The sequence below is a fragment of the Parasteatoda tepidariorum genome, chromosome 3 (assembly GCF_043381705.1).
Source record: "Parasteatoda tepidariorum isolate YZ-2023 chromosome 3, CAS_Ptep_4.0, whole genome shotgun sequence".
Classification (NCBI taxonomy): domain Eukaryota; kingdom Metazoa; phylum Arthropoda; class Arachnida; order Araneae; family Theridiidae; genus Parasteatoda; species Parasteatoda tepidariorum.
Window position 1 is genome coordinate 74,767,391 of NC_092206.1, and position 15,407 is coordinate 74,782,797.

The 15,407-nt window shown below is 29.3% G+C and overlaps 1 protein-coding gene across 1 annotated transcript in view; it reads left to right on the forward strand.

The window, feature by feature from the left end:
* Positions 1-419: 419 nt before the first annotated feature.
* Positions 420-15,407, forward strand: part of LOC107453117 (histidine ammonia-lyase) — a 47,473-nt gene continuing 32,485 nt past the window's right edge. Inside the window, exons 1-2 of the mRNA XM_016069810.3 lie at positions 420-553; positions 4,491-4,589. Coding sequence (XP_015925296.1) covers positions 4,542-4,589 — 48 coding nt within the window. The 5' untranslated portion in view covers positions 420-553; positions 4,491-4,541. The remainder of the gene's footprint in view (positions 554-4,490; positions 4,590-15,407) is intronic.

Here is a 15,407-nt window from a genome sequence, read left to right on the forward strand (position 1 = left end):
TTTACATCTGAACAGGTGATCATGATAAGGAAGCACCCCGTAGAGACAAAAAATAGACTAAAAATGTCATTAAAAAATTTCTACCTTTAGGAAAAAACTAATTTCTGATTTGATAGCCGCATTAGGTATTTGCATAAATGTAAAAAAAAATTTTTTTTCCTCAGCACAATCATTTAGAGTTATAACAGAGTCAGCAAATTTAGCTAATAACTTGCAATTCTCGTATAAGCGGAAATAAAAAAAAAGTGAAAGCGGAATTTCATATATGAAATTTTAATCACGTCTCAAGTGAGAATTTTAGATTGTAGTATTAATTAAAAAATTACAATAAACTAATATTGAAGGTTAACAGGTATTGGGAAGTCTACGCGCGATCACGGTCACTTAAATTTTTTGTCGTCCTTGAGTTTTTTAAACGGATTCTGGAATCAACTAACACAACTAAACTTCCCTACTCCCTTCTATGTAATGTCCATGTAATCGTTCAACTTTCTCAATCAATTGGTTACTCAATTCGAAATCAAGTCTTCCTTCATCATCTATTCTCAAAAAAGTAAGTCATCCATAAAAATTAATCTTCTTCGGAATTTTTTTAATTGATATATTTTTTTAAACAAAATAATAGTAATATTTAGAAATAGAATATTTAAAAAAATATATATTTTCTATTGTTATAGTGGTGCGTTTATGTGCATTAATTGGAGTTAAAAATTTAGGAACTCATATTTCATATTTAAATACACTATTGATGCTAAATTAACAGTATTCTTTGTATCTATTTGTGAAATTTTTGTGAAAAATTCTGTTATTGCGAAACTTTTTTTTAAATTTGGAGTTTCATAGTTTTTATAATATTTAATTTTGGTGTATTTTTGATTAAATAATTATTTTTGGAGGTAGTTTTGATTAAATAATTATTTTTGGAGGTATTTTTTATTAACAAATTATAGCTCTTCAACTATTCTTACCTAATTTTGTATCGAATTTTCATGATATTCAAAAGATCAAACAACAATTTTAAGTATAGTAATTTTTCCGGTGATCAGTTAGTTAGTGCTGCGAATCTGCTTGTTATTTATTTATCAACGTAGCTCTATGTCATCAGACACCCAAAAATTACCATTTAAATAGTGCTAAGTGATATTGGAATTTATATGCCTCGATATATCGTCAGAAAATATCGATATTTTATGATATATCGAGATATTCTTTCAATTTAACAAAATTACGTAGGACAATATTTTCATCTTAACCCGATGAAGAAAAAAAAATCAAAAATTATCGTTTTTGATCATAATTACGATATTATCGTTGTTAATTACAACCTTACATACTATACTTATCACAAGACTAGTAGTATTCCTAATCTGGAAACAGTAAGAAATTGTAATATATCGGGAGAAAATATATATTTTAACTCTTCCGTTGCCGATCACGCGATATTACTTGACAACATCTTTCCCGACCGCTTGTGTCCATAAAACAGATCAAGTGGTATCATTATGCATACTATTTTTGCATAAACTATGACGCTTTCTCATGACAATAACATATTATTTATTATTGAAAAATTTTAATGACTAAAATGGTTGCTAAAATAAGTAAATTTAACTTTGATTATATCTTAATAGATCAGCACTCTTCAATGATACAGGGGTTGGACAAAATTACGGAAACACTAACAAAAAGATAATTATTAACAAAAAAATTATTACTAACAGAAAAAAGAAACACTTTTCAAAGACCGTACAAAATGGTAATTCAGTACATAATCATTATGCATCTTTTTTCTAAAAAAAAATAAAAAATTTATAAAAAAGATTTCACTAGATTGTCCAATTATAGTAAAATAGAGTTACTAATTAAAGTTTAATAAACATAAAAATTAAAAAATACTTTGTAATAATTTATGGTTGATGTATGCCAAGTTGCAGTTCACCGAATATAAAATAAATAAAAACTAGTTTTATAATACCAGTATATCTAACATCTGTTTGAATATGCTAACGTTTTTTTTTCCTTTAAAGAAATGAACCAGTAGTAGGTCATATTCTCATCATCTTAGCTTCTGAATACCAATTGAATCGTGATTTCAAACACAAATAATATAATTGATTAATTCCACAGTCAAAGGAACTTTAAGTGAATACAAAGTAATGAATCATTGTGATGAGAAAAAAAAGAAACTAGTTTCTGGTCAGCATTGTTTAATTTTAGCTCGTTATCAGCGCATAAAACTATTGTCGAGTTGATAAAAACATTTATAACGAGTTTCTGAATAGCATACCAAGTGGGAAACGAAGTAACGGAAAATTATGTCGATTTAAAACACGTCAGTAAAAGATACTTAAAGTCTTGCACCTAGTATATTTTAATTATTTAGCATATTTTATCCAATTTACCGAATTCAGGGCTCTCACTTTCGGAAAATATAAAGTGCTGGTAGTAAAGGTTTAGACATTATTATTTCAAGAGAAGTAAACTTGCCAGACTATCATTTCTACTTGGATCCTGCCTGTTCCGCTGTCTGCCAAACTTTTAATAAAGCGAATTGAATAGTAAAACTTGTGGAATACAGATAATTACGCCCATTCTTTAAAAGAGTCAACACGAGATAATTACAATAAAGTTGCATCCTATATGATACATTGAATTTTTGATATACAGTAGAAGAGACAATTACTGAAAATTACAAAAGAAGAGACAATTATTGAAAACAAAATACTAGTCAATGTTCAAAAAATCTATGTTTTACCTTGTAACTGTTAATACATAATGGTAAATACAGATAGTTTTCTTCTCAAACTAAAAAAGGTAAAACGGAAATCCTATTCCCTTCATGATAATTAGAAACTCGAACATAATGTTTCCAAAAAAGTTTTTTATTTTTGCATATTTTGAAGCGAACAAAATGTTTTTACATCGTCAAACCATCCAATGTACCGAGTTTTTGGAATTATTTACAGAACTAGTTGAATAAAAAAAAGGTGACAATGGCATTTAAATTTCTGCAGCACTTTCAGGATATCGCAGATCAATATAGAGATGCAACTTGCACCGGACAGCGGATAAATATTTTCGAGTGGTAAACTTTTAATGTATGATTCTTGGTTTGATAAATTCGATTTATAGAGTTTTTACTCACTATTTCTAAATAATCCAAAAGCTTATGTGATACGCCTCTCTGTTGCAGTTTCTAAACCCTTCAAACTTTTGCCTATCTAACCTAGTCCTAGTTTTGTGGTCTTAACTGGGCTGCGAAGCAGCCTCTATCCCATTCATCATGAAATGTTTATTGTTTTCAAGTATCCGTTATGATAAGCAGCCGTTGTGGTTGCTAAATCTAACAAATCTAGTCCGAGTATTATATTTTAGCTAGGCACCTGAGCCACGAAGCGTCCCCTATCCCTTTCATCTTGAAATTGAGCACTGTTTGAGGTCACAAATATGAAGCGATTTTTCCACATTTGAAATTAAGATATTAGATTATAATTTTAACAGAGTTAGCCTTTTAAATTCACTATCGCTCCTATACCATGAAATTCCTTTTTTACGAGAGTACTACAGCGAAGCTAAGTCAAAATATTATAAAAATCAACAGAAAATTACAAACTTAAATTTGCAGATTTTGGATAATTTTGCGGACTTTTTAAACGCTCAAAACGGCATCGACCCATCAAGCAACGCTTTTTGTAAAAATTTACTCCAATGGTAGTTAAGTTAATGTTTTAATATATTTTTTATTTATTTAAACTTATTTTCTTTACCACTACATATAATTGGTTTAAAAGTTCATATGAAACGCTAATTTATTCAAATTTATCGTGGTGATGCTTTTAAAATTCTGACAAAATTACCAAACAATCTAAAAGCTTTGGTTTTTAAATGTCTACCTCTCTATTAAATATTTTATAAAAAGCGTAGTAGTTGGCAGGCCTGCCCGAAAACAAGCTAAAAATTAAATTTCTTTGTTACCTTTTTTTAATCCTTTCTGTCTTGATGTATATGGATTGTCAGCCATGGTTGAAATTAAAGCCGATAGTTTTGATCTCTTTTTAATAAAGTTTTGAATTTTATTAATAACCACTTTTTGCATTTTTAGTCCCCCGTGACAACTCTGCTTTAAGGGGAAAATATTTAATTGGGGAATATATTTAAGGGAATATATTTAATTTAAGGGAATATATTTAATTGGTTACTGAGTCAAGAAATTTTTACATGTTTTGAAGATTATTGAGCATAGATATAAATGTATAATAATTATCATACGGTAGTGAATTGAAGGTGTAGCAGAATATAGAAATATATATTTTTTAAATTGAAGTATGATAAGTTTTTAAGTGAGAAAGCATAATTGATAATTATCAGTGTTAATTGTTTAGAGGGAAAAGGATTTTCCCACTTTGGAAACAGAAATTCTCTCCTCTGGATTCCAATGTATTAATTCGAAACAAATAGAGTTTACTAAGTTTATATGTTTTCTTTTCCAGTTCATTAAATCAATCAAACTGGATAACTCAAATTCAAACTCAGAGCCTGACATGTTTCCCGGAATCCTGGATCGCATTAGAATAGCCTGTAACCCCCAGGTAAGTACAGACTTTGTCTGACTTCCAATCCTAATTTTAAAAGTCATAAAAGAACCATTCAAAATACAGCAGAAACTTACACAAAACCAAAGCTCAGAGATCTGATTTTACAGACCTTATAAATATGCTCGTTTACTACGGTAAACGATAGGAATTCATTTGAGAAAACATATATATATCATAACTGTCAACCCTAGAGCATTTTGCTTAAAATTTTAATTTTATACTTGAAGCGGTACTAAAATTGATGTTTTCTATTTGTTTCTTCTTGGATTTATAAATTTAATTTCAAATGATTTTGACTATCATTGCAAAAAATAATTTTAAGACATTTTTCAAAAGAATGTTAATCTGCCACAATGAATCGAAAACTTGAAAGAAAAAAAAATATGTAGCTGAGATCTATTTGTTTGCTAATTATTCTTAAAAGATATCTTAATAGTTTTGTTCTTAGAACAAAACTATTAAGACTATATATATTTGGAAAAATAACAAAATTATTTTTCCAAACTTAATTGTTATTTTACTACCCAGTAGTAGAATCTTTTTCAACTACCGTACAAGTTGGCAGGTTTGTATATAAATAAAAATAGGATATCCATACACACTGGTGCGCTTAAGATCTTACTAATTAAGAAAAGAAAGATTTTTCAGCATAAGATTCTAATTCAATTGTAATTTTATTACCTCCTGCATAAATCAAACTCGAAAAGATTAAAAGTTGGCAGGCACAATGTAGCAAAATTTATAATCCCAAAAGCCTTAACCTATATAAATTAGATATATTAGTATCAGCCCCTCTAGGGGCTCTAACTGATTCGTCTGAGTGAATCGATGTGAGTCGCCGAAGCTCAATTGAATGGGGGAATCCCAAACGCACAGCTCTCAATTTTTACTGTTTTTGCTAAAATTCTTCATAGTGGTAGTTGAAAAGCAGAATAAAAGCATAAAAGTTAATAGCAATTTTTAAACTTTTGTCAGGCTTTTTCACATGTAAGGCATAATTTTAATGGTTCTTATATATGTTTTATAAGTTTTTGGTGGTTCACATGTAAGGCATAATTTTAATGGTTCTTATATATGTTTTATAAGTTCTTTGTGGTTAAAATAACTGTAAATCAAATTTTTCAAACCTAGAGTAATATATTAAAGCATGAAATTGGCTATCACAGGAAAATATCTTTCATAAAAATCGTAAAAATTGGCAAGCATGCATACTGCCTTTTGAAAAGGATTTTATTTTCATTTGTAATATGTTTTTGAAATTAGAGCTTTCTTAATTGATTCATCGTTTACTAATTTTGCTTATAAATGAATTTTATCATTATTATATAGTTGTGAGCTAACCATACATTAAAAAAAGCAAATAATCATTCCATGAAATTTTCAAATAGGATGAAATTTTGAAACTGTTTCCTTGCAATTGTTAATATCTCATTTTACCAACGGTTTTTAAAACCATCCTCAAAGACATTTACAATAAATATATAATTATTATCAATATATAAAAAATATTATGTAATGATAATTAAAATATTAGTTTCAATCCGCTATTAACTATAGTTTTAAACTAAATGATTGGATAAATTCCTAAAACATAAGCATAATTTATAATCAAATGTGTTATTAATTTTTTCATAAAGCATGTACAAAATAAGAGTCTTGCAGGCAAACCTTGTAATTGAATTGTGTGAATCTATCATTACTGGGAAGTGACGTCACCTATTCACTTCTCTTTTAGAAAAGGTTAACAATCTTTCTTACACTGCTATAAAAAGTTTCACTTTGATAACTCCGGAAAGGAAGCTAAAANAACTGTCAACCCTAGAGCATTTCGCTTAAAATTCTAAAATTGATGTTTTCTATTTGTTTCATGTTTGATTTATAAATTTAGTTTCAAATGATTTTGACTATCATTGCAAAAAATAATTTTAATATATTTTTTCAAAAGAATGTTTAAACTGCCACAATGAATCAAAAACTTGAAAGAAAAAAAAATATGTAGATGAGATCTATTTGTTTGCCAATTATTCTTAAAAGATATCTTAATAGTTTTGTTCTGAAAACAAAACTATTAAGATTATATACATTTGGAAAAATAACAAAATTATTTTTCCAAACTTAATTGTTGTTTTACTGTCACTTAGTTGAATGCTTTTCAACTACCGTACAAGTTGGCAGGTTTGTATATAAATAAAAGTAGGATATCCATACACTCTGGTGAGATTAAGATCTTACCAATTAAGAAAAGAAAGATTTTTCAGTACAAGATTCTAATTCAATTGTAAATTTATTACCTCCTGCGTAAATCAACCTCGAAAAGATTGAAAGTTGGCAAGGCACAATGTAGCAAAATTTATAACCCCAAAAGCCTAAGCCTATATAAATTAGATATTAGTATCAGCCCGGCTAGGAGCTCTATAACTGATTCGTCTGAGTGAATCGATATGAATCGCCGAAGCACAGTTGAATGGGGGAATCCCAAATGCACAGTTGCCAATTTTTATTGTTTTTGCTAAACATTCTTTATAGTGGTAGTTGAAAAGCAGAATAAAAGCATAAAAGTTATTAGCAATTTTTTTAACTTTCGTCAGGTTTTTTCACATGTAAGGCATAATTTTAATGGTTCTTATATATCTTTTATATGATCTTAATGGTTAAAATAACTTTAAATCATATTTTTCAAACCTAGAGTAATATATTAAACCATAAAATTGGCTATCACAAGAAAATATCTTTCATAAAAATCGTAAAAATTGGCAAGCACGCATACTGCCTTTTGAAAAAGATTTTGTTTTCATTTGTAATATGTTTTGTAAATTACAGCTTTCTTAATTGATTAATCGTTTACTAATTTTGCTTATAAATGAAATTTATCATTATTATTTAGTTGTGAGCTAACCATACATAAAAATAAAAAAAATAATCATTCGATAAAATTTTCAAATAGGAGGAAATTTTGAAACAGTTTCCTTGCATATCTCATTTTACCATCAGTTTTAAAAACCATCCTCAAAGACATTTACAATAAATATATAATTATTATCAATATATAAAAAATATTATGTAATGATAATTAAAATATTAGTTTAAATCCGCTATTAACTATAGTTTTAAACTAAATGCTTAGATGTTTCATAAAACATAAACTTAATTTATAATCAAATGTGTTATTAATTTTTCCATAAAGCATGTATAAAATATGAGTCTTGCAGGCAAACCTTGTAACTGAATTGTGTGAATCTATCATTACTGGGAAGTAACGTCACCCATTCACTTCTCTTTTAGAAAAGGTTAACAATCTTTCTTACACTGCTATAAAAAGTTTCACTTTGATAACTCCGGAAAGGAAGCTAAAATCTAGACTGCCAATTGATGTTATCGAATGCAAAACAATATAGAATTCATATTCATTTCCTAAATCAAACTATCTCTTTTACATTTTACTGTTATTAGATATAACTAAAAGCAAACGTAAGTATACCTGTCACAGTGTGCGTAGCGTTTTTAAAAAGTGCTTAAAGGTGCTTTTTTCATTGGATGTTTTTTAAAAGTGCTTAATTTTCCCTTTTTCTAAATGAGATTTTTCCTTTAGTATGTTGATTTTCACTTCGAATCATGCAAAACGACACATTGTTCTTCACAATTCATTGTTTTCACAATTAATTCATTCAGCCCCAATCTATTTCGGCGTATTGTCAGTCCGTAACGTATAAAAGACAATCCGTAAACGTAACGTCCGTAACGTAACGTATAAAAGCGCCATTCGTTTTACCCGATTCAAAATTTCATGATTTTTGACAACTGTCAAAAACAATGCCAAGAGGTTTATTTTTTTTCGACATGACGGTTAAAACAAGATAAAACCATCAATTGTCAAAAACTTTCCAGCCATGCCTAATTAATGATATTTTTTTAAAGTGCTTAGAAATATTTTTTGAGTGCTTGAAATTGCTTAAAAGGTGCTTATTTTTTGTTGAATAATTTGGCTGCGCACTCTGCTTCAACATTCTCTTTTTCCAAGAATGGATTCTCCAAGTGGTTGTATAAACAATTACCAACTACCAAAAAGTAATTATTTATATTTATAGTTATGTTTTGTATATGAGTGATATAAATTATTCACATTTATAGTTAAGTTGAAATTAAACATAATTTAAGACTTTTTTAATATATTTGTTGTATTTATTTATGCATAATGGTGGTCAAACTCATTCATAATTATTATTATAATTAAAAAAGTTTTATGAAATAATATGAGTTTCGCTATCGCTTTACATATGAAAATAAAATCTTCCGGCAAAACCGGAAGAGTTGGCAGCTATGAAATAAGTCTTTTCCAAAATAATTGCGAATTCCGAAATATATCTGTTACTTATAACTTTAAAATTATAAACAAAATTATAAAAATGCTGTAAATTATACCAAAAACGCTACATCATAACAACGCGCCATTTCTCTATAATCTCGTAAAGGATGGAAACAATTTTAGATATTTATATTAACTCTGAAACTTTATTCGTTTTCTTAGAATTTCTTTATGAATCATTTTTAAGTAAAAGAATTAAACAACAGTTCCCGAAACAGAATATCGATTTTTACCAATTCATTTAGTAATTTACATCAGTTAAAATTAGAAAATGGAATTTTTTTTTGAAATAATTATTAAAAAATTTTAGAAAAAAAAAATCAAGCATATAAATTACGTAAACAATTAAAAAAAAGCATTATTATGAAACTAAAGATTTCGAAATACTGATTATTCATAAAAAAATTCCATTGTAAATGTTTTGCTTACCAAATAAGATCTTACCCAACAATGATAATGATAGCAATGATAATGATGAAGCCACAGGTCCACCACTTCACTGAATTCACGTAGCAAAACTTCAATAGGCATGTTTTTAATTTCTGCGTGCAAAATTTACTATACAAGTTACATAAAAAGTAAGCTCCTCTTGATTTAATGGGTGACTTTTTTGAACATTTCTAACTGGCTAAGCAACTTGAACTTATAATTGTTATTTCGCTACCACTTTAAACATTTGCGATTCGAATATTTCGATTTAGCATTTGCGTGCATTTGGGTCGTCCGAAAGGTTCGTGCCGATTTTCATTAGGCAGAGCTCCTACAGGTCCACCAAAACATTCAATGATGTTCAACCACGATAAAATGTGTTGCAAAAAGCGTAGTAATTGGCAGCCGTGTAAAACTATAGATTTTAAACTAGAAATGGAGAGAGTATTAAGATTCTAAGTGACGTTATGGTAGGTTTGTAATAGAAACAGCTTTAAAGTTTTAAATTGGATTTTGCTTATTGTCCGCAAATTTGCCGATTGCTGAAAATTATAAATCTTCCCTATCTCTTATTTAAACTCTTCGTGTTATAGCAATTCGCACCCTTGTTGTTTTAATTTACAGTAAATAAAATCAGACTTTCAAAGTTACTTGCAAATTGTTTGTTTCCAAACACGCTTTGAACTTTTTTCCACTATGAAAGCACTCCAACCACTATCAATTTTTGACAGATTCGTATAACTTAAAACATCGATATTTTTATCATAATTTGAAAAAAAAAATTCAGCTTGTGATAACCCTGTTAACATTATTTAGGGCTGAATCCCGGAGAAGAGGAAAAGCATTCCTTATCTGACTCTTTTCTGGAGGTATAAACTTACAATATCAAGACTTTATTGAAAGTTGTTGCTTGTAAACAAGACTGTTTTCTTTATTAGAAAATAACTGCGAATAAGTCTTAGTATCACGGGCATTTATTTCTTGCTTAAATAAGCTCTAAATTTGGTATAAATTTGCTCTGAATTATCAATGCTTTTACAGTCAGTTTTTCTCTTTCTTTCCTCCGGGGTTCCCTGGTTATAGGTGACTGGAATTTGGTTCCCTCCCCTTGAGTTAAAATTTTAACACTTTCAGTTTGCATGAAGTAGCGCTTTTCTCTAAACATATTTATTCTTTATAAATAACATATTAAGGCTGCAGTGGACTCTTAACAAGTTTTTCGTAAAAAAATAATGTTAAATTGCTGTAACTTGCAAGGATTGTTTATATTTAGAGAGAGAATAGAAAAAAATAATTTTATACTTAATTTATGCTATAACATGAAAAATTTAAATTTTTTCAAAACAATTGTCAATTTCTTTTGAAGTTTAAATAAGCTCCTTGCGCTAATTTTTTTTTTAAATTTAAATATTATTTGTTAATTTCAACTCTATTTACATTTCTCTTCAAATTGTAGGGAAAAAATTTACACATTTTTCTACTAATTTCCATACAGAGTAAAAAAAGCAAGTTTTCGCAAGAAAAAAAAAACATGAAAATCATCCCTCTATGAACGTTTTGGAACATTGAAATGACTATAAAATATGTTTTGGCAACTTATTTTGAAATTTTTTCTCTACAATTTTTTTTATTGATCTACTAGAGAGTGTGTGAAACTATTTCAGCGCATGGAACTATTTCAATTTCCAGTTCGATGCAAAACTTTTGTTTTGAGAGACACTACGCAAAACACTCACAATAACAAGTTTCTGAAATAAAAAAGTAAAATGACACTAATATTGTCAAATGTTTTACAAATTCTTATGATTTTAATAATTATTATGCTTTTTTATATCATTTAATTTATATAAAATGGTCAAAATTAGAAAATCGGTTTTTTGAGAGATTTTTATGATTTTCGAAGTCCACTTCTAGCCTTACATGATCAAGATCTGTCTCATTTTTGTCACTTTTATTAGCTAGGTTTTTTTTTTTTTAAATAATTTTTCTTTGTTTTCACTTTCAAAATAAATAAATTAAAAAACTAAATTAATTAAATTATTTCGACTCAAAATTACTAATTAACTTTAATAATTTTTTGGTAGTTCTCAAACACTCAAGTTTACATAGCAACAAGTAGCATGGGTCACGCGTACTTCTCTGAAATCAAGGCTCTGGTTTCGTAAAGCTAGACCCTGTGTTAGCAGATAAACTATCCGTTTATAACGATAAAATGTTCGATTCCCATGATACAGAACGTGATTAAGAAATAGCTGTCGCCGAGTTTGATGAGGGATCTGTCGCCGAGTAAATCCTCGTTTCGCATCAGTCGCCGAATAAATCCTCGTTTCTTTACCGAACGCATCAGTCGCCGAATTGCAGCAAGGAAAAATCTGTCGCCGAATTGCGAATTCAAGTAGAATCTGTCGCCGAGTCGAGCAGGAAAACATCTAGAGTAAGCATATCCCGTTATCTCCACTGTGTGCGTAATATCTTTATCATCGAACGTTTTCCGCATTTCGTTCATTATCAATATGGAGAAGAAACAAATAACGAGATCAAGGTTAATTATTGTATAAAATTTTGTTAGCCCCTTGTAAAAAGTTTGGTCAACAAGTAGAGCAAAATAAATTATGCAATTCTAAACTATCAATATCTTTATTTATGAGACATTTACTTTGATTATCTATTATGTCGTACTGGAATGTATTCGATTTATGCGGAGCCTAATCCTAAATAGATCACGATATAAAATAGGGTTGTACAATAGAAAAAAAGTTGCCAGTAAAAGTAGATCCGAGAACTTCACTGCAGAGTTATATATATTTTTAAATTATTTAGATGTAATGATAGACAAAATAATTTTAAATCACATTTATTTAAATAAAGTGAGAGTGTATAAATTTTGTTACCACTTTTGCTTCCGGAAGAGTTGGACGAATAATCAAGTGGTAGAAATCACGTAAACATACCTGCCAACTTTTAATCCTTTCAAGGATAATTTTTTCCAGTGGTAGTAAAATAGAACTTGAATTACAATTTTGGGCAGAAACATAAGTTGTAATTTGAAAAAGCTTACGCGGAGTGCAACATCAATATTACATATAAATATATATGCTTAACTTTTTAAAAAATAGTGATTGTCAAAAAGATAATAAATTAAGTTTATAAGTGCAAGGAATATATAGAAAGCATACATTTTACTACCACTTTAAATATAGAAATAAAATTTTAGGCCAAATGCGTAAAAGTTGGCAGGTATGCGTAAATCTCGGTGCGCTGCCGCGAAGTGGCATTAACCGATTCGTCGGTGGTAATAAATCGATGATGAGGAGTAGTGAGGAGGAATGGAGATCGGAAGGTTTAAGTTTTTACTTCTCTAATATATTAACAAAAATCTTTTAAAGAAAACAGAGTAGTTGGCATCTCTGAACTTAACCCTTTCACGCCGACTGTATCACAAATACGTGCCAGCACAAAACCGTATCAATCAGGGTAAAAATATAAAACTGGTAATCAAAGTAATTCTTTAGCAGTTTATTTGTGGGAGGGGTTTTCATTATNTTAACAAAAATCTTTTAAAGAAAACAGAGTAGTTGGCATCTCTGAACTTAATCAATCAGAAGGAAATACCCGATTCGTACAAAAATATCTATATTACCACTTTTTTTTCACGTAAGTGTTTTTCATATAGGGTCCACTTTTTAGTGTCAGACATACGTAGATTAATTTTCAAAAAAAAAAAGGATTAATTTTTTTTTTTTAAAATTGTACATTGAAAACAATTTTTCGATTCTGAAAATAACTTTTCCTTCCGTTCCAGAGTAGCAAGTCTGGCAAAACTAATTCAACAAATGGCTCGAACCATTAGATTTCTAAAACATTAATGTTATTAATAGTTTAGCAAGGGCTCTTCTTTCAGAAATGCCAGCTTGCGCTATATTGCAATTAAACATTTTCTCATAGCAGCAAGATTTAGGCTTTAGTAAATTCGATTTGTAGGTTATTTTATCCACTTCTAAATATTTCAATGGCTTGTTGTATGAAACGACATTTTGATACAGTTGTACCTTTCTGAAAGTTGACAAAATTAATCAAAGCCTGCACAATTTAGTTTATAATTCTATACTGTTTTTTGTAAATTATTTTGTGGATAAATAAGTTAGTTTAACCAAGACAGGACTTTATAACATTAATTCCGTTTCTCAATTGCTTTTTTTGTAGAAAATGGTTTCAAAGGAAAAAGTGTTTTGTAATCAACTCCATTATATTGCTTACAGAGACACTAAACTATAATGACACTAAACACCTCTGTACTCGAACAGAGCCTTTCAAGTAACCCTTTTATTTATTTTTATTTCATAGCCGTAGTTAAACAGACAACCCAATTTTGGGTTTACGGCTACTAAAGTTCAACTCCGTATCCTTGCAGTTTTAACTCTTCATACAGAAGACAAGGGATTTCCTAGATCAAATATTGGGTGAATTTTGTCTTCGTGCTGGATTTTTTGATGGAACTAACTCGCATTTGCGATACATGGAGAGGAAAATCACGGAAATCTCCCACGGAGTTACCCTGACTGCAAGGGGACTCTAACCAATAATCAGTCTACTACTGAGGATATTTTACGTCAGCACTGTTTTCGGTTCAGGCCAGGTGCGGAATTCGTATAGAACAACCATCACTGGGATTCGAACCTGGTTCACCTTATTGGGAGGTTAATGCTCCATCCCCTGAGCCACCACGGTTCAACCTCTTTATATAGTGATTTCCATATATTATATGGTAAGTTTGAAATGATAAGGACTTTGTCGTGTAAACTTCAAGTGATCATGTCAGTTTTCCTTTTTAACCATTGAAAAGAGCTCGAGAGCAAAGGTTTAATATGTCATATAATACCACAAATCTCTTCCATTGAGAGTATTAATTTTTTGAATTTTAATAACAATGTGACAAATATAATAAACTCGTGTATTTTTTCAAACGAGTGCATAATAAACGAGCAATAAACGAGTGCATAAACTCATGCACTCGTGCATTAATTACTTGAATTTTAATAACAATGTTTCAAATATAATAAACTCGTGCATTTTTTTCACTAATATTTTTAATTATATTTCTAAATTATAAATAAAACTTAACAAACATATTGGTCTCAGGGATAAAAAAAAATTAGAAAACCTTTTTTAGAGCATGGTTTTGTAACATACTTCTAAAAAACTATTCATGTTAAATGACCTCAATCACTTGTGATACAAGGTATTTAGCAATTTGTATTGAGAAATTCTAAACATGTTATCATTTCGAGCATCTTTCATCTTCTGAGATCATAATCATGAGATTTATCTCACAAACTGATATGAAAAAATTTAAAGTATAACATCCTACAGACTGACGCATGGGAAATGGTTGATTCACCTTTAAAAAAAATTTGTGTTGCTATCTGGTTGTTTCAAAGATAAATTTAAATTCTTCTTAAAAATACTGACGAAACCAAAATTATTACTAATCGTCTTTGATACAGAATTTTTTAATTCTCTTCTTTAACTCGCAAGGAATGTGTTCTTGTGCACGTGTCAATTTCCGTCTATTTCTTTTGGATTATGGAAACATAAATTTCAAAGATTTAAATTTTGAAAAATATAAAAAATATAAAAAATCATACTATTCTCCCAACTTAAGATAGCGGCATTTGGGAAAGCTTGACCCAAAAGTTAATTATTCTATAGGTTGAAACAGTTTTCGTCTGCATCTGACAAAATTAATAAGTAGTAAAATCTCAGGTGACCCAGGTTTGTATCCTAGCGGTGGCCAGTTGATAAAAATTTCTCTTTCGGCTCGCACCTGCAGCAGCGCGAACGTAAAATATCACCAGAGGTAGACGGATCACAGGTTAAAATTCCCTTGAAGTCGGGCTAACCATAGGAGGTTTTCGTGGTTTTCCTCTTCATGTAATGCAGATGTGGGTTAGTTCCATCAAAAAGTCCTCCACGAAAGCTAATGCTTGATCCAGGAGTTCCCCTGTCTTCTGTGTGGGATT